The 26,282-nt window shown below is 42.9% G+C and overlaps 1 protein-coding gene across 2 annotated transcripts in view; it reads right to left on the bottom strand.

Moving 5' to 3' along the window:
- Positions 1 to 1,857: 1,857 nt before the first annotated feature.
- LOC139530772 (ryanodine receptor 3-like) overlaps positions 1,858 to 26,282 on the bottom strand; it is a 177,282-nt gene continuing 152,857 nt past the window's right edge. Inside the window, exons 69-103 of one of the 2 annotated variants that reach the window (XM_071327455.1) lie at positions 26,150 to 26,242; positions 23,767 to 23,937; positions 23,593 to 23,652; positions 23,356 to 23,490; positions 23,006 to 23,118; positions 21,369 to 21,465; positions 19,568 to 19,677; positions 19,242 to 19,293; positions 19,092 to 19,148; positions 18,881 to 18,980; positions 18,680 to 18,759; positions 18,509 to 18,585; positions 18,317 to 18,390; positions 17,397 to 17,414; positions 16,681 to 16,761; positions 16,407 to 16,495; positions 16,185 to 16,313; positions 15,963 to 16,067; positions 15,179 to 15,260; positions 11,920 to 13,232; positions 10,586 to 10,644; positions 10,201 to 10,375; positions 9,982 to 10,068; positions 9,697 to 9,897; positions 9,265 to 9,395; positions 9,025 to 9,067; positions 8,761 to 8,888; positions 8,597 to 8,657; positions 8,346 to 8,492; positions 8,084 to 8,218; positions 7,755 to 7,911; positions 4,334 to 4,398; positions 4,150 to 4,250; positions 3,457 to 3,508; positions 1,858 to 3,307 (exon numbers count right to left, since the gene is read on the bottom strand). In XM_071327455.1, the coding sequence (XP_071183556.1) occupies positions 3,212 to 3,307; positions 3,457 to 3,508; positions 4,150 to 4,250; positions 4,334 to 4,398; positions 7,755 to 7,911; positions 8,084 to 8,218; positions 8,346 to 8,492; positions 8,597 to 8,657; positions 8,761 to 8,888; positions 9,025 to 9,067; positions 9,265 to 9,395; positions 9,697 to 9,897; positions 9,982 to 10,068; positions 10,201 to 10,375; positions 10,586 to 10,644; positions 11,920 to 13,232; positions 15,179 to 15,260; positions 15,963 to 16,067; positions 16,185 to 16,313; positions 16,407 to 16,495; positions 16,681 to 16,761; positions 17,397 to 17,414; positions 18,317 to 18,390; positions 18,509 to 18,585; positions 18,680 to 18,759; positions 18,881 to 18,980; positions 19,092 to 19,148; positions 19,242 to 19,293; positions 19,568 to 19,677; positions 21,369 to 21,465; positions 23,006 to 23,118; positions 23,356 to 23,490; positions 23,593 to 23,652; positions 23,767 to 23,937; positions 26,150 to 26,242 (4,674 nt within the window). In that variant the 3' untranslated portion in view covers positions 1,858 to 3,211. The remainder of the gene's footprint in view (positions 3,308 to 3,456; positions 3,509 to 4,149; positions 4,251 to 4,333; positions 4,399 to 7,754; positions 7,912 to 8,083; positions 8,219 to 8,345; positions 8,493 to 8,596; positions 8,658 to 8,760; positions 8,889 to 9,024; positions 9,068 to 9,264; positions 9,396 to 9,696; positions 9,898 to 9,981; positions 10,069 to 10,200; positions 10,376 to 10,585; positions 10,645 to 11,919; positions 13,233 to 15,178; positions 15,261 to 15,962; positions 16,068 to 16,184; positions 16,314 to 16,406; positions 16,496 to 16,680; positions 16,762 to 17,396; positions 17,415 to 18,316; positions 18,391 to 18,508; positions 18,586 to 18,679; positions 18,760 to 18,880; positions 18,981 to 19,091; positions 19,149 to 19,241; positions 19,294 to 19,567; positions 19,678 to 21,368; positions 21,466 to 23,005; positions 23,119 to 23,355; positions 23,491 to 23,592; positions 23,653 to 23,766; positions 23,938 to 26,149; positions 26,243 to 26,282) is intronic. The other variant, XM_071327456.1, reaches the window with a different exon arrangement.

Here is a 26,282-nt window from a genome sequence, read left to right as displayed (position 1 = left end):
TGTGGCAAAGAAATTAACTTTATGTCCTGAATACAAAACGTTATGTTTGGGGCAAATCCAACACATCACTGAGTACTCTTCATATGGTGGTGGCTGCATCATGTTATGTGTATGCTTGTCATCGGAAAGGACTAGGGAGTTAAGGATAAAAATAAATGGAATAGAGTTAAGCACAGGCAACATCCTTGAGGAAAACCTGGTTAAGTCTGCTTTCCAACAGGCACTGGGAGACAAATTCACCTTTCAGCAGAACAATAACCTAAAACACAAGGCCAAATACACTGGGGTTGCTTACCAAGATGACATTGAATGTTCCTGAGTGGCCTAGTTACAGTTTTAACTTAAATTGGCTTGAAAATCTATGGCAAGACTTGAAAATGGAAGTCTAGCAATGACCTCAACGCCATCAAACACCTTTGGGATGAATTGGAACGCCGACTGCGAGCAAGGCCTAGTCACCCAACATCAGTGCCTGACCTCACTAATGCTCTTGCGGCTGAATCGAAGCAAGTCCCAGCAGCAATGTTCCAACATCTAGTGGAAAGCCTTCCCAGAAGAGTGGAGGCTGTTATAGCAGCAAAGAGGGGACCAACTTTTGGTCATGCAGTGTATGTAAATTAGGGTTCACCTTATCATTATGGGCTGTTGTGTGTAGGTTGGTGAGTGTGTAGGTTGGTGAGAAAAACAAAAATATTTAATCCATTTTGAATTTAGGCTGTAAAACAACAACATTTGGAATAAGTCAGGAGGTATGTATACATTCTGTTGTGGACAGCAAAGCCACAGACAGTCTATTGTCTCCAAGGTCTCCACTTTTGATCAGTTAACTAAATTGGCTCTCTCAGGACAACTCAGTTTCATTGAGGATTCAGCTGAATAGAAGTGTGTCATTACAGAACTAATGATTCCACCAGAGAGAGGGAGATGAACCCCCCTACCACAGTCCTGTTTTCACAACCATCACTTCACTTCACACACACACACACCACATCAACCGCTGCTAGGACCTCAGACTGAGACAATTTAACACAAACAGAGAATTAACATATAATGGGTATAATATAATTGTCTCTGGGACTTTAATCGCGTCAATGTTATTTTACCTTAGCCAGAGAGTGGTTTCCTGCTGCTCTCATTATTTCTAATTATGAACATTTTTATAATTTCAGGGACTGTGATAATTCACTTTTCAGTAAGCTTCAGTCAATTTACCTACAATGATTAAAAAACGTGATCAGATATCCACATGTCAGAGTTGGTTAAGACCGGTTAAAGGGATGGCTGTATGCGCTTCAGAGGGATGTCAGGCTGCAGCCCAGCGTGGTACTGAGGTGGGAGGGACATAATATGAACTGACAGGTGGCACCGTGAGTACTAGAGATAAAACTACCATCGGCCAAGGCAGGGAACCAGCCTGCTGATCTCCTGCATGCCTCCTGCACCCAGGTAGGACTGGACTGACCAACACTATTCAGTAGCTACTAGCTAAAATCAAAAGCTAGGACTGATTATACTACCTTACTGATAATACAAATTTAAATACTAAATGTGGAGGCTGAATGTGGTAAACCTTCAAAGCCACCCTAGCTAACACCTAACAGTCAGGCCTAAACTGTAGGCTATATTTGTCATTCAAAGAGTGGTTAGGTAAAGGAGAGCCAGGCTCAGCTTCACATGCACATGATCTTTTAGGGGAAATGACGCAATGCTTAAAAAAAAAGAAGCTAAATCCCCTGATATGAACTCAGAGTCACATCGGGAGGTGATTAGGGGTCAGTAAAGGACCAACTGGACAGTGAGATATTACACGCAAATTTGCTGTAGTTTGTACTGTAGGCTACATACTTTGTCCTTAACTATAGCAAAAAAGATAGATAGTAAAATCCAACAAGAAACACTGTGTGAAGAGACTCCAGTTATTTAATTGATGTATTTATTTGTCCTTCAGGGAAATGTACGGTCCAGCAACGCTACTACATACAAATAGCCATACAATAGCAATTTATTTTTTGTTTCTGTTTCAAGGTGTTTAATAAATTCGGACATATGATATACTAAGACAACTGTGTAATTTATACTCGTTTGCAGTTACACTCTTAGAAAAAAAGGTTCTGGATAGAACCAAAAGGGTTCCATGCTTGCTTCATATATGGCACCCCTTAAGGTTATATATAGAACTGAAATGGGTTCCATAGAACCCAATGGTTCTACATGGAACCAATGTTGGGTCAGTGAAGACGAACCCTGGGGTTCTGATCAAAGAACCCTGCAAAAGGGTTCTATATTGAACCTATAAGGTTGCCATACAGTATATGAAGCAAGCAATACAACCTTTTTGGTTCTATCCAGAGCTTTTTTTTCCTAAGTGTAGATTCTGCAGTTGGCAAAATACTCAACACTGCTCATCCATTTTCAAATGAAAAACATAAGCCACAAACTAATGACTCTGAACAGCTGCTTGTTTCTGGTCCAGGAAAACTACTGCACATCCATTGCAGAAAGAAAAACACATGGTTTTGCATAGCTCCGTTGTAATGTAGATAAGGCACTTCATCAAGTACTTGATTCAGGCATTTTTATCATATAATCAACATTTCCCCTGGTCAAGTCCTCTATATTCAATACTTCATATCTGAAAGCACATTACTCGAATAACATTTTTTAAACTTTGTTAAATCACATACAGTATGCTCTCTGTATAAATCTGTCCACCTATCTTTTGGCATAAGTCTCATTTTCAACATTCTTGAAATATTGAAGTAGTATTGTGCATATTGCAACGAGCCAAGACTCACACGTTGTCCCATAACCCCACACAACCCAGAGTTTCTCAAAAAGACCAATAATTGTGCAATGGTTTGGGGTTATGTGGAGGAAAAGGCAACACGTTGTCAAAAAAAATAGATTTTTTTTTTCAAAACTGAAATCTGTCTGGGCAGGTTGTAATATAGTCACTTTCTTGGAGGTTGGCCTGTACCAAAGGTAACATGTACAGGTACATTTGACGTTGATGTGAAAATGGTTATTCCGTCATATGGAAGATAGCATCTCCCCTCTCCTCTAGTCTCACACATTTAGAGGAGGCAATAGGCGGTGAATGGTTACCAACCGTCATCAGCTAGCTGTTAGGAGGAAGTGGGAGTGTACCTGGAGCAGCTCTTTGTAGGACTGTAGTCCTGTCCGTAGGATGACAGCAACCTGTCTGTCACCTCTATCCAAGCTGGTCCTCATACTGCTTTCTGAAACAGTCTCCAGCAGGGAAAAAGTCCCAGAGCCTCTCCTGGTACATCTTCCACACGTATGACTCCTGGAGGAAGCAGACAGACAAAAAGACTGGTCAATCTACAGCAGCAAATGAGCCGAGCCTAAAAACTGGTGAGTCACAGTTAACTTTGGGTCCTGATATGACAACCTTTTCACAGGACAAAGGGGTCAAAAGAGTGACAAGTGCCATACCTGACCGGTGTGTTCTGTCTCATCTTTGTTGATAAGGTACATCAGGAAAAACCTGTCAAGTCAAATAGATTTGAGATACATGAAAATTACCACTTGATCCACAGTCATGTTTCACTTGCATCATTCAACATCTCAAAGATCAACTGACCTCTTTCACAACTACAAATGGCTATAGCAGGAGGAAATGAAAGTCTCATTCAAGCATAATGTTCTTGATGATCTTATCAATCATCCATGTGTCTTATCCTCAACCATCAGAGTACTGAGTCTATGTGCCACTGCACACCAAATCAAAATGTGTGATGCATACATAAGATGATATCACACACCTATTTTCCAACCAACCTAAACAAATGAGCTAATAAGGTTAGCGTTATATCCTCCTCCAGTTGAGTGGGCAGATGAAGACCACATGGCTTCCTATTTTCCAGCTAGCTAGCACAGAAACAATAGATGAGCACTGAGCTTATAGAGGGTGGAAGAATGCTGGCTCTGAGGGGCACTGTTTGTATTTTGTTTACTGGGGCATAGATACCATCAGCTGTTGTGTAAAGCCATCCATCAGGTGGTTTAATAGTAAACAAGTGGGTATAAACATGCAGGAAGACGAAAGACCTGTCGGCTAATTGATACTTCAGAGACAAAAAAGTATAGCTTTTAAGTATAGCTTTTTTTTTCAGTCTAGATACTCACAGGTAGTTGGCCAAGTTGTGCTCTTGTAAGGTGTGTGTCTCAAAGCCATGAGGCGTCGTGTCAAAGTAGTCATTACCGATGCCACAGATGAAACATTTGGTCTGAGGAGAAAAATAGATGAAACACTCAAACATTGTCTTCTGTTGACCTGCACTACAGATGAAAGTAAACCAAAGTCTCTCACCTCCATATCCTCTTTCACTTGTTCCTGTTGGTCTCTCAGCTCTCCAAAAGCATCAATGATCAGACCTACAGCCACACAACCAACAGTGAACATGTCTCTTTATGGACAGGGCAATTTAACACAATTCTCCTCCCCCCACAGCTTTTTGTATTGCAGTGTAAAATATTGTTTGAACAGCGTCTGACTATGGGAAGCAGCATCACTTTAGACAGTGGTGTTTAGTACTTAGGTAAAAATACTTTGAAGTACTACTAAAGTAGTTTTTTGGAGTATCTGTACTTTATTATATATATATATATACTGTATATACACTGTATATATATATACACTGCTCAAAAAAAAAAAGGGAACACTTAAACAACACAATGTAACTCCAAGTCAATCACACTTCTGTGAAATCAAACTGTCCACTTAGGAAGCAACACTGATTGACAATAAATTTCACATGCTGTTGTGCAAATGGAATAGACAGAAGGTGGAAATTATAGGCAATTAGCAAGACACCCCCAATAAAGGAGTGTTTCTGCAGGTGGTGACCACAGACCACTTCTCAGTTCCTATGCTTCCTGGCTGATGTTTTGGTCACTTTTGAATGCCGGCGGTGCTTTCACTCTAGTGGTAGCATGAGACGGAGTCTACAACCCACACAAGTGGCTCAGGTAGTGCAGCTCATCCAGGATGGCACATCAATGCGAGCTGTGGCAAGAAGGTTTGCTGTGTCTGTCAGCGTAGTGTCCAGAGCATGGAGGCGCTACCAGGAGACAGGCCAGTACATCAGGAGACGTGGAGGTGGCCGTAGGAGGGCAACAACCCAGCAGCAGGACCGCTACCTCCGCCTTTGTGCAAGGAGGAGCACTGCCAGAGCCCTGCAAAATGACCTCCAGCAGGCCACAAATGTGCATGTGAACAGTGGATGTTGAAATGTGTCTGTTACTTGAACTCTGTGAAGCATTTATTTGGGCTGCAATTTCTGAGGCTGGTAACTAAAGAACTAATCCTCTGCAGCAGAGGTAACACTGGGTCTTCCTTTCCTGTGGCGGTCCTCATGAGAGCCAGTTTCATCATAGCACTTGATGGTTTTTGCGACTGCACTTGAAGAAACGTTCAAAGTTCTTGACATTTTCTGTATTGACTGACCTTCATGTCTTAAAGTAATGATGGACTGTCGCTTCTCTTTGCTTATTTGAGCTGTTCTTGCCATAATATGGACTTGGTCTTTTACCAAATAGGGCTATCTTATGTATATCAACCCTACCTTGTCACAAAACAACTGATTGGCTCAAATGGATTAAGGAAAGAAATTCCTTTAAAATGAACTTTTAACAAGGCACAGCTGTTAATTGAAATGCATTCCAGGTGACTACCTCATGAAGCTGGTTAAAATAATGCCATGAGTGTGCAAAGCTTTGAAGAATGTCAAATATATTTGTTTAACACTTTTTTGGTTACTACATGACTCCATGTGTTATTTCATAGTTTTGATGTCCTTAATATTATTCTACAATGTAGAAATTAATACAAATAAAGAAAAACCCTTGAAGATGTGTCCAAACTTTTGACTGGTACTGAATATTTTTTTTGCCCTTTTTCTTCCCAATTTCGTGAAATCCAATTGGTACTGTAGTTACAGTCTTGTCCCATCGCTGCAACTCCTGTATAGACTCGGGAGAGGCGAAGAGAGCCATGCGTCATCCGAAACACGACTCTGACACACTGCTCGCTTAACCCGGAAGCCAGCCACATCAATGTGTCGGAGGAAACACCGTCCAACTGGCGACCGTGTCAGCGTGCAATGCTCCCGGCCCACCACAAGAGTCGCTAGAGCGCGATGGGACAAGGACAACCCGACCGGCCAAACCATCCCCTAACCTGGACGACGCTGGGACAATTGTGCACTGCCTTATGGGGTCTCCCGGTCACGGCCGACTGCAACACAGCCTGGGATCGAACCCGGATCTGTAGTAACGCCTCTAGCACGACTATTTATTTTTTTGACAACTTTTACTTCACTACATTCCTAAAGAAAATAAATGTACTTTTTATTACAAACATTTTCCCTGACAACCAAAAGTAATTTTTGAAAATTGTCAAATAATTCACGCACTTATCAAAAGAACATGTGGTCATCCCTACTGCCTCTGGCCTGGTGGACTCACTAAACACAAATGGTTTTGAAATGATTTATACTTTTACTTTAGATACTTAGTATATTTTAGCAATTACATTTACTTTTGATACTTCATCTACAAGACCCTGCTAGGTAAAGTCCCGCCTTATCTCTGCTCGCTGGTCACCATAGCAGCACCCATCCGTAGCACGCGTTCCAGCAGGTATATCTCACTTGTCACCCCCAAAGCCAATTCCTCCTTTGGCTGCCTCTCCTTCCAGTTCTCTGCTGCCATTGACTGGAACGACCTACAAAAATCTCTGAAACTGGAAACACTCATCTCCCTCACTAGCTTTAAGCACCAGCTGTCAGAGCAGCTCACAGATCACTGCACCTGTACATAGCCCATCTATAAATAGCCCAAACAACTACCACTTCCCCTACTGTATTTATTTATTTATTTAGCTCCTTTGCACCCCAGTATTTCTACTTTGCACACTCATCTACTGTCAAATCTACCATTCCAGTGTTTTAATTGCTATATTGTATTTATTTCGCCACCATGGCCTATTTATTGCCTTTACCTCCCTTATCTCACCTCATTTGCTTACATTGTATATAGACTTATTTTTCTACTGTATTATTGACTGTATGTTTGTTTTACTCCATGTGTAACTCTGTTGTTACAACTGCTTTGTTGTAACAACTGCTTTGCTTCATCTTGGCCAGGTCGCAGTTGTAAATGAGAACTTGTTCTCAACTTGCCTACCTGGTTAAATAAAGGTGAAATAAAAAAAATATTAAGTATATTTAAAACCAAATACTTTTACTCAAGTCGGATTTTACTGGGTGACTCACTTTTACTTGAGTAACTTTCTATTAAGGTATCTATACTTTTACCTCCCACTTGTTTTAGGGTACAGGCTGTATCTGTCTGTGTGTTCTAGACTTACTGTGAGGTGAGCAGTCAGTTTGAGTGTCTGTAGGAGAGACATGAGGCTGACTGATTGTCTCTGTCTGAGGTGGAAAAACCATTGGAAAGTTTGAGGCTTTCTGACTGTGAGAGAAACATTACTGTGTGTAAGGGCCTGGAAGAGACTCGTGTAGATAGACAGAGCAAGCTATGGGTCTCTCTCTATGGGTGATTAATCCCCACCCTACACAGCCCTTTCCACAGCCCCTTACAGCCCACAGGGAGCAGGGTGACTTTGACACCAGGGAGCCAGAGTGACACTGACCCTGCTGGGTCTCACCCTGGTCCCCTTCGCTGTCCCAGATACTGCCTCCTGTGACCCAGATTAGTACAGTACGTACCCTGTATGATGGCCAGCAGGATGACGATGACAAAGAAGAAGAAGGTGATGTCGAAGAGGATGCGGTAGAGCTCATACGGGTCGCCTGCAGGGTCCTCGATCTCATCCCCGATTCCACCCCCTGCCCTCACACCAACGTACATGTGGAACAGGTAGCACTGATGGAGGAGAGAGAGACAGAGAGAAGGTGAGAAAGAGAGTGAGGCTGGATGGAAATTGAATAGATCCATTCACAAGGCACCAAACAGGATGGTTAAACTGGGCTGGTGTTTAATTTAATGATTTATTTTTTAACTAGTGTGGCCTCCACATTATGATCCAAGGACTCACAGTCATCATGTCGTCACACTTCATATCGGGCTGGTTGTCATCCTCACTCTTGTTGTAGAACTTGCGGAAGAAGTTGAAGGCCACCACAGTGTACAGATAGACCACCACCGCCAGGAGACCTACAGTCAGAACCAGCTGAGACAGAGAATACCTCAGGTTACTTCCACTGTGATGGTATTAACCATAGAGATAAAGTACAAGGCAGAACTAGAGCTGTGACTCAACACTGACCCCTGTTGCCTGGTAGCCAAACTGCACCCACCTGCTTGCCATTGTGGGTGACTGAGGACAGTATGGTCCGGAGTGTCTTGAAGCCCATGGCGATGTCCAACAGATGGGCAGCGAAGAAGAAGTTGTTGTAGTGACCCAGGATGGACATGGTGGTGTACCACACCAGGTACAGGAACGACTGCAGGGACACACAACATAGAAACAGATCAGTCAGATCAAATCAACAATAATGTGGTGTTATCATATACCAAATGAGGCTCTTTGTAAATGTGGAACACTTACATTGTCTGTAAACACCACACCCATTTTCCAGCACTGGTACTTGGTGTCAATAGAGCTCAACCTGTCAAAAGGAGGTGGATTGATGTGAATGGTACTGTTTTTGACTTCACTCTGTGTATGCTAACCCGACAACTCTATTATAGGCCACTCTCCCAGGGTCTCACCAGGACACCAGCGATGCCTCCTTCACCACTGTCTCCTCTGTGGGGTTGAAGTCCAGAGCACTCTTATCCAGCCCCAGCAGCTCTGCTATCCTCTCTGCTCCATACAGATCTCCATACTTATTGATCACCTAACAGCAGCAGGCCATGATAACAAGGACAAACAGAGTAAATAGTAGAAATAGTATGTGCATGTTCAAGTCATATTGATCTGGTGAATAATTAATAAAAATTCCACCAATAATTAATTAAATACTGCCTACTTACCTTGCGTTTCACAAACTTGTCCCAGTAGTTATTAGGGAAGGAACTATACAAAAGAGGATGGAAAATATCATTATGACAATGAGAAGTTACAAGACAGGGAGTTACAAACAAAAACCTTGGTATTAACAAGTAATCCACAATCTGAAAACTACATTCAAATACCAAAAAGTTGATGATTATAGTTTGCAGTGATGATTATAGTTTGCGGTGATGATTATAGTTATGCTCTATATGACTCACGGGGTGTTGATGACGAGGCGGTCCCACTGTCCTTTGATGTCATCGTCTGACGGCTGCTCTGTGATGTAGAGGCCGTCAAACTCCAACTTCCTGGCGATCTCCTTCTCTCTCTTGAACACCACCAGAGGCACCTTGGGGACACAGACAGACACACAGACAGAACATTAGATCACAGCCCCACAAGGTACTGTCTGAGATAATATCATCACACGCTGGTGTTTACCAAATACACCTTCAGAAAAAGGGAGAATAATGTATTGATGGTGGATTAGTTCCCATATTACAATATAAAGGACTTTAACTATTTGAAAACAGCTGTGTTTATTACTAGTCCATTATAATGATGAAACATTTATTCTCAAGGGATATTATAAATATGTTGGTATGTGTGCATATAAGTTAGTTATCTGTATGTGTGTTTGAAAAATGTACCTTTAGGTAGTAGTATCCCACCACACACAAGAAAGAGATGACTGTGTGTAGTATGGCCAAGAAGCGCAGTGTAGGTGCCATGTAGCCTGTGCTCTCCTGCAGGACAAAATACTCCATCCCACCTTCATCCTCCTCTTCATCAGTAGCTCCACCTCCATTCCAGGGATCTGGATCATCGTCATCCCCGTCATCTCCAGTCACCTGAGACAACACACGCTCAGTGTATATCCAGGACAGCACAATAGTAACACTGTGCTCTATTTCATTAGATAGGGTTTGACTTACTTTGTAGAAAAGCAGAATAAAGTTTATGGCAAATGCAACAAACAATGCCAAGAAACGCAGGTTGTAGAAGTTTCTGGCCAGATAGTTCTGAAAAACACATACAAGCATATATTAGACAAGGATATGCCATACAGCATGCAACACCACAAACACTAATGTGCTATTATGATAACAGGGCTAAATGATGTGAATGGCTATAGCATCAGTGTGTGGTTTCACCAGCATCTTGGTCTGGTAGATGTCCAGGCTAGAGAAGAAGTTGGCCATGAACTCCTCTGGAGACTCTTTCTTCAGTCCCGGTCTCTTCTTGGGGGCCTTCTTCTCCTCCGGTGAGGGCTCTGGGGGAGCCTCCTCTTTGACTTTGTCCTGGTCCTTCTTCTCCCCATCCTCTGGGCTGTAGACACAAACACACACCATCAAACAGGGTGATGCACAGACAGACCAACAGACATCAAGCACCCTCACCAAATCAGTTCAGCTTCTAGCAGGAGCAAAACAAATGCTGTTACGGCTCAGTCAGGTAGGGAATCTTGTGTTCACACTGAGAATCAAATCAGGTGCAATCACATCACATCAAGGATCAAGGACGTATGAGGCCACTCACTCTGATTTCTCTGGCGCAGCTTTGTGGTCTCCATTGGTAGGCTCCTTAGTCGCAGCCTCCTTCAAGAAACACATGGAATCCTGGTAAACCCATTCATGTTCATAATGGAAATAAATAAATAAAAACTTTGGTACACTTTTTCTCTGAGCATACTGATGGACAAATCTGAAGAATTTTTAAAAAATCGCCAAAGTATTTGTCTACAATGTGAGTGTTTGATATTGTACTATATTTAGTCTTTGGGGTTACTGTTTTTTTTACACATTTCATGAATCAAGCCATGTGAATACATGTTCCAAATTAAATTCCAAGACTGTTGGAAAAGCATTCCAGGTGAAGCTGGTTGAGAGAATGCTAAGCGTTCAAGGCAAAGGGTGGCTACTTTGAAGAATCTCAAATATAAAATATGTTTTGATTTGTTTAACACTTTTTTGGTTACTACATGATTCCATATCTGTCATTTCATAGTTGTGACGTCTTCACTATTACTCTACAATGTAGAAAATAGTAAAAATAAAGAAAAACCATATATGCTCTGACATGTACTGTGAACTGTGGGACCTTATATAGACAGGTGTGTGCCTTTCCAAATCATGTCCAATAAATTGACTTTACCACAGACTTTACCACTCCATTCAAGTTGTAGAAACATCTCAAGGATGATCAATGGAAACAGGATGCACTTGAGCTCAATTTCGAGTCTCATAGCAAAGGGTCTGAATACTTATGTAAATAAGGTATCTTATTTTTTTTATACATTTGCAATCATTTCTAAAGACGTATTTTCGCTTTTCATTATGGGGTATTGTGTGTAGATTGATGAGGAAATGTTTTTATTAAAATCCATTTTAGAATAAGGCTGTAATGTAACTTGTTTGCTGAAGCGCGAAGGCCCACCTAAACGCCCTCCTGTATTCACATGACTTGATTAATTAAATGTGTAAAAAGAAATATATGTAATTCAATGTGTCCAAAGACTAAATATAGTGTGATACAGAAACTGCTGTAGGTCACAAACGACAATGAGTTGAATCATACATTTGGCATATTTAGAACAGGTCAAATAACAATACTATATGGTTTTAGTCATTTTAATGATTTTCACATTTTCTCCAAATTCTAACTTTGACTGACACTGTCAATGTGGCCTGTCTATAGACACCAAATGTCATGCATTTACAAACAGAATTTGTCCTGTGGCACATTTTGAGAAGAACAGCTTAAACTACAGTTCATTTTCAGTGACATACACATAACAGAGGCCTGATTTTACACAGATAACCATTACTCTTTTAATAAAACTGAATGTGTGATTTCTGAGGATATTCAGATACCTTGGCCTTCTTCTGCTTGACAGCACTGGCTAAAGAGGGGGCGTCGACCCCCACCACCTCACCCATGTCCCCCAGACCTGGCTCGGGCGCATGCTTTCCCCCCTGGCTCTTGGTTTGGATGTTAAGCAGCTCGGCCATCAGATCTGCCTCTGCCTTGTCCCCCTGGCCCATGTGGCCCATCTCTGCCACAGATGACGCCTCACTCGCCTCCATCTTCTCTGTTTCCAGCACATCACCATGGATACCAAACTGTGTGGGGTCGGGCATGTTCCCCAGGATGTCTGTGACCTTCATGTTCTTGGCCCCCTCAACCAGGCCCCCACCAAACATGGAGGACCACAGGATATGGAAGAAGCCCCACACCAGGTTGTAGAGGAAGCGGAAGAGGCCCGTGATAATCATCCAGAAGAATGAGAAGAAGCCTTGGACCATCTCCCTCACACTCATCTTCCTGAACCTCCTGTACTGCCGCCTCATGCTTTTGAAGGTCAGCAGCTGGCGGAAGCTGAACAGGTTCTTCCTCATGGAGACGCAGGAGTTGGTGAAGGCGGAGTGAGACTCCATCATGCTCTCCTCCTCTTCCTCCTCTGGCTCCTCCGTCACACTCTGGCTGTCCTCGTCGTCCTCCTCGGGACGCTCCACTGCGTCAGGCTCAGAGATCTGTGAGGCCAGCTGCATCTCAAATATGGTGTCCTCACAGAAGTTGACAAACAGCTCCATCTTCTCACTCTCTCCACCCTCATTCACCACGTCAAAGATAAACTGTCTCTTAGACTCTTTGACTTGGGGCTTCTCCCACTGTGTACGACTAGACTCGCTGATCTCAAAGTAGACCCTCTCGATGCGCTTGGCTCCGCCCATAATCTCTATGCGGCCCAGGTAGGGCTCGAAGTAGTTTATCACGCTCTCGGCCAGGTCCAGGAAGGTGGCCAGACGGGCGTCGTGAGGCATGTGTTCTGACAGGTTGGTGAGCAGGACCGCCACGTTAAAGCCAATGTCCTTGGCCGGCTCATGAAAGCGCTTCACAAACTCCTCGTAGTTGAACATGTCGTTCTCGTCAGCCTCGGCGCAGGAGAGCAAGAACTCGATCTCGGACTGGGAGTACTGCTTCTGGTTCTCCATGGACTTCTGAAACTCCTTCTTGGAGATCACTCCCTTGCTCTCCGGGTCGTACTCCTTGAAGTTGTCCGAGGTGGTCAGGTCTTTGAGTTTGAGGAACATGTCGAAGAACTTGAGGATCATCTCCACATTGCTGGAGGACTCCACCAGGGTGTCCACCATCTGTTTCCCGATGGTTCCGTTGACAACGTTACCTGTGGGGTTACTAAAGTTTAGAACACGTGTCAAACACAAAGGATTCGGTCCGTGACACATTTCTATCTGTCCCACGCAATGATTTGGGTTGTCAATTCATTTTGGCCTGCTTACATACTGCCGTGCTGCACTACAAGTCAACAAGCACTGCCAACATGCAGCACGACAAACGGCAGTGGATTGCCATACCCACACACAAGCCAGCCAGTGCGCTGTATCATATAATCACTAATGGCACTGACCAAATCTTCTACCAGACCGAAAGTTTAAAAGTGTTGTAGGCTAAATGTTCATGCAAAGTTCTGGTTCCAACAGGTCATTGCTGTAGCCTACAGAACATGTCATCTTGGTTGTCAAAAAGTTATAAGATAAAGTATTCACATGTGGGTATAAATTACTACTAAAGGACAATAGGACACACAAGCGAGTATAAATGAGTCAACAGCTGAGTCATCTACTTTATGAAATTAAGATGACATATGTCATTGTTTTAAGATGGTCATACTACGGATCATTGAGCTTTGTTTTTTAATTTTAGGACCCCTTTAGGTATCAAAACTGCCTTCATACTTCCATACATTTTTTCTAACCGGTACCTGTCACCTTCAGACGAGTCACGGGTCGTAGAGCAAAACGGAAAACAACATCGTGTTCATGAGAATCCCCCCTTTCCATAGAGTTTTGTAGGTCAAATCGTTCGGATGCTTCAGACGTTTTCGTGAGAAGATCGATTTTCGGGTCTGACAAACACCGTTCTAGTTCTGACACATTTCACTGCAGATGCGGAAGTGCGATATATCGGTGGATGCGGTGGATTGAGAAGCATCCAATGATATCTCTAGATTGAATTGACAGATTTTGATGGGGATTATTTTATTATGTTACTTATGGCAAAAACTAAAGTAGGGTGGGTGGTCAGGGTTGATGAGTAGGTGTTTAACGCGAACATCTAGCAACCCAACGGTTGCAATTTCGAATCTTATCACGGACAACTTTAGCATTTTAGCTAATTAGCAACTTTCACATAGGTACTACTTTTTAGCTACTTTGCAACTATTTAGCATGTCAGCTAACCCTTCCCCTAACCTTAACTATTTTAGCTAACCCTAACCTTAACCCTTTAACCTAACTCCTAAACTTAACCCTAACCTCTAAACCCTATCCTAGCTAACGTCAGCCACCTAGCTAGAATTCTTAGCATATCATGTTTTGCAGATTCGTAACATATTGTACGTTTTGAAACTTTTTAAGATATAATACATATTGCAATTCGTAACATATATGAAATGGGTGATGGACATCCACAAATTAATACATCTAAAAACCTGTTTTCGTTTTGTCATTATGGGGTATTGTGTGTAGATTGATGAGGATTATTTTTTATTTAATCAATTTTAGAATAAAGCTGTAAGCAACAAAATGTTGAAAAAGTGAAGGGGTCTGAATAATTTCAGAATGCACTGTATGTATCTCTTGTTTTAATATGTTAAAATGCTATATATAGCACCCAATGCACATAAGTGGACATTATAAAGGGACATATTATTTGTAATAAAACAATGGCCAGTTTGGGTCACAGTTGTATGCAGGTTTTTTGATGTTGTAAAAACAAACATAATAGGCTATGTCAGGCCCACGAATTCGTTGTGTTTTTTCAATACGACCGGTGGGCTGATTGAGTGACACCCCTGGTTTAGAACAAACAATAGAAAGTACAAAGTAACCGTAATACAATCTGCTAATGGAATTGTCCAGGTAGAATGGATAGGTGTTTGATATCATGTAATATCATTTCAAGTAAATACATCTGTTTAAAGGGTTTTAGGCACAAAATGGATAACATAGAAAGAGCATATGCTGGTAGCGAACGTTCTATCAGTGCCTCTAGATATGACCACAATGTGTTCCATGATGAGTCACGACTGAGATGAAAAGGTAATAGAACCTTCCAGAAGGGAGAGCATCATCACGATCATGTCCTTCTGCAGGTCCAGCAGCTCCTTCAATAACTCAATCTGACTTGAATCCTGGGGGAGAGGAAACGAAAGCAACTTTGTGACACATCCTTCACCACATCAAAAAGGTTAGCGCAGCTCTCTGTCTGGGGCCAGTCCGCTGCTAATATCCCAGCATGGCATTTGGAGAGATCAAGGCCCTCTGAGAGCGCTAGGTCCCAGCCATCCATCAGCACACAGGCTAATGTCATTCTGTTGGGCCCAAGCAGATGGCTGGGAGGGACTGACTCATTTTGGGCCTCCTTTGAGCCGGCTCACAGCACATAATAAATCTGAGGAGGGACTTTGATTAGCTTAATCAAAACGCGCCCAGCCGCCCTGTCAATCTGTCCACCTGCAAACAGCCCTGCCCCTCTGGATAACCCTGAGATAAACTAAGACGGTACGAGAGGTTTCATTCTGATCCCATCTGGGTTATTGGCTACAAAGCACATCTAAGGTGTCTGGCTGTGGGAGTGATGGATCACAGCCTTCATAACCTTTCAAATTAAGGCAGGGAGAAAAGCCTGTCAACTAGACATGCTGCAGAGTACATCTCTGAGCTAAGAGAGACCTCTAGTGGCAACACAGCAGATTGTTGAACTCTCTATCCACATATAGTTTGATGTTGCATCACATGAATCAGATTCTATTCAATTTCATATCTGATGACATAGATTGAATATTGGTTGAGTAAAAGTGAGTTGATTAGGAAATTGTACTGAGTTGTATTACCTGCGACAGCTTCATCTGCATATTGGCAAACACATGCAGGAATCCCACCACTGCATCCCATAGCCTGCTGTGTGCCAGACTCTGCTGGTTCCCAATACAAGGGCCCTGGCATCACAAAGAGAAGATCACTAAAGTCAGGACGATTGGATCACCATGATTAACCATACAACACATTCCTGTCTGTGAAGGCTAGTTTCTTCCAACCCAAGAGTCTTGTGTTACCTGTATGTACTCAGTGAGAGAGTTGAAAATCTGCTTGGCCACAGCCAGGGCTTTGGAGAAGTTCCGCTGGCCAGCCTCATCCATGATGTCTTTCCCAGAGTAGTACCAGTAAAAATCACTGATGGATTCCTAATATTGGACAAATCAACATGTAACACATGATACTGTAAACAGACATTACACAAAGCATATACGGAGTGAAGGTGGGGGATAGTATTTTACCTGCAGACGGAGCAGGTAGTCCACAGTGCTGATGATGATATTTACAGTGGTCGTGTTTCCTGTTTGAGTCCGCAGGAAGTTTTGGAAGTCTGAAGAAAGAGAAAGTGGTCAAATACCAATGAATGGTTAGAGGATCAGGTAATGATATACATAGTAGATTGTGGGCAGTAAACAAATAATACGGATCTCTCAGAACTAAATGCACAAGTCACAGGTAGGCTAGAGTACCTTAACCAGTATTGAGGTAAGGTGTTCTAGAAAGTTTTGGACGTACCGTTGTTGTGTCCCTCACAGAGCAGTTGCAGAAACCTAAAGAGATCCTTAGTGAACTCATCGTTTTGCAGTACTTTGGAACCTGGACACAGGAGATGAGTTGACGACTGTCCCCTTTGGTTAGGAGGGGGCTAGAAATCAGGCAACCCCCTCAACCTGATCTAACACAAGCTTACACCATGGCTAGCATAACTTTCACTTCAATACAAAGCTGCTGTCTAGTCCTCAAGCTCCTAGACTAGGAGACTTTGTCATGAAAGTATATGCTCCCTCTGAGATATTCATATCACTTTGACTTGATATACAGTACATACTGTATGCAGGGAAGGATGTTCGGTATACAACTGCATGGCAGAGCTTTGTTGTTCTGTACTTCAGATACAAGCAAAGCTTTGGGAATGTTATTCTTATTCCTAATTTACTTTATCAAGTAATATTGGTTAGTAGTATCAACATAAAAGAGACAGACAAGTTTCCACATAGACCACAAGCACTAACTTTGTATGGCAGGAGAGAGAGTTAAGAGTCTGTCGGGGTCTGATGCTATGGATTGAACAATCTGACCATTTGTCTTATTGGAGCATGCATGTGTTCCTTCAGATCAGTATTTTATTATTACATTCCAGACAGAGGGGAGGGAGAAGGGTTGGGAGCTGGACGGAGAGCAATCAGGATGGCAGCATTGCGAAATGAGTAGAATCTAAACCATGTATTTACCCCGCTCACTCACGTTGACTGGGACCGATGAGTTAAAATATGATAAGAAGAAACAAACAAAAAAAGCAGACATAAGCAAAGGAGAAGACATTGAGTTTCAATAAGAAGTAAGGAAGAAGAGATCTATATCGACATCACTTTAGGCGTTGGACATACAGTAGACATGCGGTCTCAGGTAGGTAGGTCTACAGGTTCTGCTGCACAGTTTGGCAGGACTGGTGTTGGACAGGGGGTGAGAAACACTACAGGACTGCAGTCACCATCACTTATGCCTGGTTACATGAGGTTGGAATGAGCTGGAGTATCTAGGAGAACATAGCCATTTACTGTATGCACTCCATTAGATCCAACCGCTTCTATGGTGGGTGATCTATTGTGTATAGATCTGTTTTCTATCTCGTTAATAGGAACACAGTGACCACTTGGTGTAGCACAAGCAGTAAAAGCAACCCACCAAAAATCATATTAGTTGAATAATGCAATTTTAGACAGGCTTTGTCTGTGAGCATTCACTGGTTGGCAATCAGAAGACAGGCAATTTATGACCCTGTTGGTGGGTGGGAGGAAGTGGGAGGGGTCAGATGAAATCAACATGGAGTCTTTAGAATTATATATTTGTTGTCTACTAAATATTTATATTTTATACTTGTTTATGGTTTTAGACATAACACATCTGTACGGAGCATCATGGTTCAGCATTCGCCAATAGCACCAAGTAGACTTGACTCTCAAAGGTAAGAAAATAAATTGTTATCTTATAATCAAAACGCATCTACAATTACTTTTCATTAACACAAAACAATTCTAAGATATGCATGTATTTAATATATCAGAATTCAAATGTCATTCCTTTCTGACAGGAAAGAGAGATTACTGTGCATATGTCTGTCTGAGGTAGTCTAGTGATTCCCCTCACTTACTTGATCCTTCCTCAGTCACCATCCCAAGACCTTCCGCTTTGTTTTGCCTTTCGAATGCATTCAAATCCAGGACACTAATGAATTTGAAGGAAAGAGAGCCAATGTGGTTTATATCTTTTAACATGTATAGTTTTGCTCTGTTTGAATGTCAAACAGTCAAAGATTTGTTTGTGTGTTGTGATATCATTTTACCTGCAAGACTGCATGAGTCCTGACAAACTCTTGAAAAAGCCAGCATCTCCTTTTTCTTTCAGATAGTCAAGCATTTTCTACAAAAAAGGAAAGACACAAAACAAATTGAGCTATACAGTGCCACTGTACATACTGAAAAGATTGATATGGACCATAAATATTCTGATATACCTGCTGAACCAGTATGTTGCCTCCGTTGAGTATAGAGATGCCCAGCTTCAAGGTAAAGGTCACCATGGGCCCAAGCGTACCTAAAGAGGATAATCAGGGATCATATTGTGTGTGTATATGTGTGTGTGTGTGTGTGTGTGTGTGTGTGTGTGTGTGTGTGTGTGTGTGTGTGTGTGTGTGTGTGTGTGTGTGTGTGTGTACCTTTGCTGGCGCTGATCATCTGTAACACCATCTCAGCAGCTCCTCTATCATGCAGCCTGGCCTGCTGGTACAGAGTCTTCTGTTTCTCCATCTCTTTTTCCTAACAGGTCAACAAACATCATGTAAACACACACCATGTAAACAAACACAGCTCCTTACAAAACCATTGAAACTAGTCAAATCTAATATCTCGATGGGAGGTCCAAAACACCTCAAACGTTTTCTCTTTTCCTTCTTCATCTTCTTCTTCTTCATCTTCTGCACAACTCTAAAGACAAAAGTTTTGGTAGTCAGATCTCTGGTAACCTCTACATGACACTAAAGACATGTATCCAAAAGCAGATTCATATAGGCTTTGTACCTTTGCCATCATGTCTGCATACGCAATATACAAAGGATCCTCTTCCAAAGAACTGAATGGAAAAGCAGAATAAACATGTGTGAATGAACCTTACATAACTAAACAAATACACTCCATAATAAACACATCTCTCAGGTGCATGACTAAGAATAAATGTGACACAATTACTTGTGCTCGAGGGCCTCTCCCTGTGTGGGGAGAAATGCTGCAGTGTTTTAGTTCAATGCGACAGTTTATTAGCCAAGGGATACACCGGCAATATTACATAGCACAGATGGAGCTAGCAGCACGATGCCAGGTGCCTAGGTGTGTGTGTGTGTGTTTACCTCCGCTCAGTGAGCGCATTGTGACTGAAATGCAGGATGAGCTGATGAAGAGGGTCTGGCTGCATCTCTGCCTCCTCCTCTTCCTCCTCCTCCACCTTCAGTTGGGTCTTCTGCACAAACACCCAGCCACACATCAGAGTACCACCCTACCCTGAGACCCAATCACCTGTCATTACAGCAGTGCCCTTTACCCTCTGAGAGTGACAAAATGTGCCTACACTGAGTTGATACACATTTTAAAGATCACAATAACTTTACTTTGAATTAGTGAAATTGCAACAAATAAAGTTAGTTATTCAAATTACACTGCAACACGCTTCAGGAATAACGGTTACCAAGGCCAATCTACTGGGCAAAAACTGGTTGAATCAACATTGTTTCCACGTCATTTCAACCCCAAAAATATATGTGATGACATTGAATCAATGTGGAAAACTGATTGGATTTGCAAAAAGTAAGGGTATGGTCTTTTTTTTCACCCAACGTTGAACCTTTTTTCAACAATTTTTTTGTTGATTGCACGTTCAATGCACATTAGTTGACAACTCAACAAAATGTGAATCAAAACTAGACGTTGAACTCACGTCTGTGCCCAGTGGGAAGGTATCAAGCAGAAATATGGATAAGTTACTATCCATATGCAGTTACCATTGCCATTATATAAAACAGTCTCCTCTGTACATCACTCACCTTAGAGACAACAAGGTGTACTTGATCAACAGAAGCACATTGAAATGAAAGATGCAGAATGTGCAGTCAAACCCTGTCCCACCATGTTGCTTCATTACTAGTGTGATGGCCCATTGAATCACAGACTGAAAGCATTCCGGGTATGACACGCCACTCATCAGCAGACCATGCAGGCCCACACACAGGGACATACACACAGTACATTCAGATGGTACAGCAGTATCAAGGTTAGCGGTGTGAAGGTGTGTGTTCAGTAGAGATAAAGGGAGGAAGATGGAAGTTAAGCATGAATCTCCATGAGCCTGATCCATACTCTATAATACTTTATACTCGTCTACCACTTTATCCCTGAGCACCACAGATACTCTCCCAATGAAGAGAGGCCACCAGGAAAGGATGGAGCAAAAATAGTGGTAGAGGGAATAATATTCCACATGGTCATCTCTTTTAGGATGTAGCCACTTTCCCTACATTTTAAATCTATCATATTTGTAAAAAGGCTTATAAAGTGTTATAGAGTGTTTATAACCATTTTTCTTCATTACTGTTTTGATAAATGTAGCAGGTTCTTACACAGGGCGGCATGGGGTTTTGAAGAATTTCAGAGATATCTCGAATCAAAGTTGTAAAGAAAGCAACCCTTACACGGACAGTATATCTTAATTCTTTGATTACAACAAATTCCTCAAACGACATGACTATGACATTATACTTTGTCCATGCTGCAACAGAAAATTTATGAAGGACGCCACACCTTCCATAAATTTCACCAGTAAGCCGTAGCATCGTGGTTGGATGCTCTCTTACCCCTGTAGGAAGGGAAACAGCTCTAGAAACGGACACCGGTACAGTTACAGTACAGTACAGCCGGCACTGACATCCAGGGTGATGTCATGCGTGCCCACGTTTCAGTTTGCAAGGGACAGAGCCACACAGAGCCAGGGGCAGAACATGGATGACTGGCAGAACCCCTGCGGCACTTGGCCGGCATTGTACTGGCGAAGCGTTCGTGTTGTAGCACGGCCAGGTGAGGACGGAGAAAAGAGACTAGCCCCACAGAGAGAGCACAAAGAGAGGGCTGGGCACTGGGGTGGACAGGTACAGTACTTACTGCCAGGTCCTGCACTAGCTTCTCTTCAAAAGAGTACGTCTCTGTTTCTATCCATATTCTCTGATAGCCCAGGAGGAAGAGGTTAATAGAGCGATGCCTGGGGGGGTAGAGGGAGATTAGGAGGGTTAGCAGGGTGGACCAGGAGGAAGAGGAGAGGAGGGGGGTATTGCGTTAAGAACGGTTGATACTGGTTAGTATAGGGCAGGGCTTCCCAAACTCTGTCCTGCTTTCCCCCTCCCCTGGGTGCAGATTATGGTTTTTACCCAAGGAGCACACAGCTGATTCAAATAACCAACTCATCATCAAGCTTTGATTGTTTTAATCAGCTGTGTAATGCTAGGGCAAAAAACAAAAAGTGCACCCAGGGGGGGCCCCAGGACCGAGTTTGGGAAATCCTCATATAGGGCACTGGCAAATCCAACTGGTCACCATTGAGAAACACCTTGGAAGTTTGAACTGTACCCCCCCCCCCCCCCCATTTCATAACCCTTTCATGTATACACCAGTAAAAATGATCACAGGACATATTGATTCTAGCAACTTCTACAGTACACTGTAATGATTAAAGCTAAATAAAATATATGGTATATAAATTACAGCGACATCGGTACAGAAACCTATAACTTAGAAGAAAAAGCATTTGGTCAGAGTGAATATTTTAGTGATGAGTGTAGCTTTATAATAGGCGGACCAGTCAGAAAGCCTGCGGGATCACAGTATGAGAGTTATAGTTATAGTACAAACCATGGCTGGGAGGAGGGGGGAGGAACAGGTCACAAACGTTGTCTGAACATTACATTACCGTTAGCATGGAGAGCAGACTGTCATAGTCTGTGTTCTCATGCATTTTTTCGAGCCAATAGCGTCGGTAGGCGTTCAAGAAGTAATTATTACTTTTGTGCCTGAGGGGAGGTACAGTATAGTCATTCAGGAGAGAACAGAGAGAGGGTAAAGTAGCAGAGACAGAGTAGTAAATATATTGTAAAAGGGTGGTAAGCCACTGTCACAAAGGGTACAGAGAGAGTTATGTGATAGTATTAGAGGTGGAAAGGAAAAGTACACTGACATTGCATAAAATGTCCTTAACATTTCTAGATTTACCCTGACTCAAAAGGCCAGTGCTTACTGATTACTCAACAATATGATGCAATGTCACATTCTCCAAAAAACAACAATAACTAGCTGGAATTAATCATTTGGTGACGAGGAGAGACATGAGAGCACACATTAAAGATGGCCGCCCCCATGTCGGGCTCTTAATTGTTTTTCTCCCCACTGTCTCTCCTCCTGAGTCTCTGTGATTGAGTTACAGTGCAACAGGGCATGAAATTGCTAGTGTCCTTTTCTATTCCTTGATAACTGCCTGAGGCGAGACATTTGTCGTACAGATTAGGGGAGGGACGCTTCATATTAATACAGGGTCAGAGCCCAGGAAAGAGGGGCGAGACTCATGAGGCATAGAGAAAGAAATAGTGTAGGGTTGGAAATGAGAGAGAATGCTAAACTTAACACAGCCTGCTGCCTCCCAATACTGACATCAGCAGCTGGGGTATTCTATTGTAATATTTGACTATTCTATTGTAATATTTATGTTTGTAAAGGACTGACTACACAACATGTAGATGGTTGTGTGATACCTGGGCAGATTGTAGAGAGGAGCCATGCGGAAGCAGGCCACCACCGCACGCTTTCTCTGCTTGGACAGCAGCTTCTGCCACACACACTTCTTTGACCTCAACGGCTGTTCCACCTACATTGAATAAATGAAGACAAAATATGTAAGTTGTAATATAACATACGAAACAGGGTGTATGGTTTGGATCACAAATGTAACTACTATCAAGTTGAGTAAAGATCAGAGAAGCAGGACATAAAGCATCCAGGATATAGATCACAGCTTAAGGATCTATAACATGGATATAAGGGGCCCGGATAGAGAAGTGGATGTAGGCAGTAAGGGGGATGCATGGTGCAGCCAGCCACTGACCTGCTCCAGATGGAAGACTGCAGCTGATATGCTCTGGACTCTGAACACTGTCCTCTCAGGGTCTGGAGGCCCCTCGTTCTTCACCATCACATCCTTATACAGGTTCAGCTGCCACCTCACTGCAGGGTCGTCTGACTGGGGGTGGGTTAGTACAGTGTAGGGGTTAGAAAACATCACAGATTTTTGATAGAGTTGCTAGTTTTATGGATGACAATAATGCCATAATATACAGCTCACCTTTTCTTGAAGGTGCAAATTTTGCCGCACATGTTCCTTCACTTCATCATCTGTGTCCTTCTGTTGAGCAAAACATAAAAAACAATTAGATACACCGTCATCAGGTAGTGTGTGGCCAGTGATACCTGATCCTCAATCAGCATGGGTCCATGTGGGCTAGACAGGCCCTCTCACCAGGAGGTAACGTGTCTTGGCCAGGGAGATGAGCTCCTGGTCCCCGGGGGTGCACATGTTGAGTCCCATGGGCAACATCTTCTTCAGGGCAGCAACGATCAGGGAGGTCTGGATGGAGTAGAACTCTCCTCGCTTCCTCTTATGCTTCCTCTCCTGGTCCTGACCCCCTGACTGTTACCAGGACGGAATTACACATTAATAATTTCACCTGGCACTCACTGAAAAATGGCACTCTATTGACACTCTATTTTCTATATAGTTCACTACTTTTGTGTGCAAGTTGTGCACTGTATAGGGAATAGGATGCCATTTTGTAATATATCAGACGGGCCACACCCTTTTTATAATAGCCAATGCAGTCACTTTCTAAATTACTACCTTGTTCTAACTGTGCTTATTTCACAGTGGGAGCACAGCACACTGCACACCGAACGCTGAATTAAACCTATGGGTAGCAGAGGGAACTAAGGCATTGTTCCATCGCTGGCGGCTGAAAATATTTGCCCATGAAGCATTTCAAATGTAGCTATAGCCTGAAAGCAGCATTCGCCCACAGTTTGCCTGTACCCATACGGTGAGGTGTTATAAAAAAAATGGACTGCACTGAGAAGCTGGCACACAGAAGACACTCATATTCAACTCAGCAAGAGAGAAAGAAACACCATTAACTGTATGGACACACACACACACACACACACACACACACACACACACACACACACACACACACACACACACACACACACACACACACACACACACACACACACACACACACACACACACACACACACACACACACACACACACCTCCGCCCAGTACGGGAGCTGAGTGACACAGGCTGACTACAACGTTCACGTCGCGTGCACGAGCGTTGCAAAATACATTTAGAAATCTATATTATTCAATTATAGCACTCACACTGCCCGCGTGCGCCAACGAGCGTCTGTGTTGCCAAGGGCTAAAATAGAAGTCAGTTCAGATTGCGCTGAAAGTCCTGCCTCTCCCATCTCCTCATTGGTTTATAGAAGCAGGTACCCACGTGCCATCTCCTCATTGGTTATACCCACGTGGGTGACTGAAAGACGAACGAGGTCGGTGGTGGTAATGCACCTAATTTATGAAAGTTGCCAATCGTAATATAAAGTCAAGAGAAGAAAAAGCCTAGAAGGAGGAGAGATGACTAGAATTCGATTGACCGTTTGTGTGGATTAATTGTCGGAGTAGAAGACCTTGTGCATTTCAGGTAAAATAACAACTTAATGTTTATATCCCAGGACAAATTAGCTAGCAACAGCAAGCTAGCAAAATAGGACAAATTAGCTAGCAAGTGCAAGCTAGCTAGCTAAATTGCCATAAAGGTTTAATGCTTTTCGACCTGTCCCCAAATTAATGTAATTGGTTCAGAGTTTGTTTTGATATTTTAACCTGCTTGTCGTGATCACGTTTGGTGTGGGGGGACAAAATTAATTTATGCACGATGGCGCACGTGCGCAGCCGGTTTGGGTTCCGTGTAAGCCAGTGGGAGGTAGGTGCCACACACACCAGCGCAGGATATCCATCACCCAGAAACACCAATGACGTGATCATGTTATTTGTCATGGGCGTGTTGACTTTCAATAACAGAGCTGGGACATGTTCGGCCCATAAGGGAATGAGAAACGCTCGTTATGATGACAAGCAGGGCTGATGAAGGAGGGGCGATAAGCGCTAATGATTGGCTGGTGTAATCTGTTAACAGCAAGGCAGGGCAGACTATTGTGGTCCCGTGTGGCTCAGTTGGTAGAGCATGGCGCTTCCAGTGAATTAAGTGTACAAGCAGACAGGATTAAAAAAATAAAAAAATAAAACTATCAACAAATCTATTCCCTGTACCTGAGGAGGTGACATGGCTTCTGTTTGTGAGGGAATATTAGTTGTGTTGTTTGGCCACGGGGGATATGAGTGTTAGGGTTGCTGGAGCAGGGAGAGAGAAAGAGCTGAATCTACAGAATGGAGCCCAGTAACAAGGCTCAGCTGGAATGTGCTGACAGATAGCAGCAGGAGGTTGGACTGAGGTTAGCTGGGTTAGGATGTGAACATACATGACCACAGGGGTTGCAGAGTGCTCCAAGTTATAGTAGTAGAGCACTCCAGCAGTGGGAATATGCTGTACTGTTTTGCAGGGGTGCAACTTTCACTGAAATTGCATTTTTGTCCCCCCCAGTTTTATCATTGGAATTTGATACAAAACGAGGCAATAGTGTGCTTTGGGACCTTGCAGTTTCCTCAGTCAGGTAGGCTGAGGGAGTGTTTATTCGACTGGATAAACTTCTAAAAGCAAAGTTGCGCCCCTGCTGTTTTGTTTGTCTCAGAAAGCAGCCACATATTAATAAGCCCTACCTTTGACATCTTCGTCTTGCTATCACCAGTCAGGAAAGACAGGTTGTTGATTTCATTCTGAACCACAAAGTTCTGCTCTTCCCTTTTGAAGTTCTGAGGAAAGAGCAATACCAATGTACATGATGAAGACACC

The sequence above is a fragment of the Salvelinus alpinus genome, chromosome 9 (assembly GCF_045679555.1).
Source record: "Salvelinus alpinus chromosome 9, SLU_Salpinus.1, whole genome shotgun sequence".
Taxonomy (NCBI): domain Eukaryota; kingdom Metazoa; phylum Chordata; class Actinopteri; order Salmoniformes; family Salmonidae; genus Salvelinus; species Salvelinus alpinus.
This window is presented reverse-complemented; position numbering and strand designations above follow the sequence as displayed.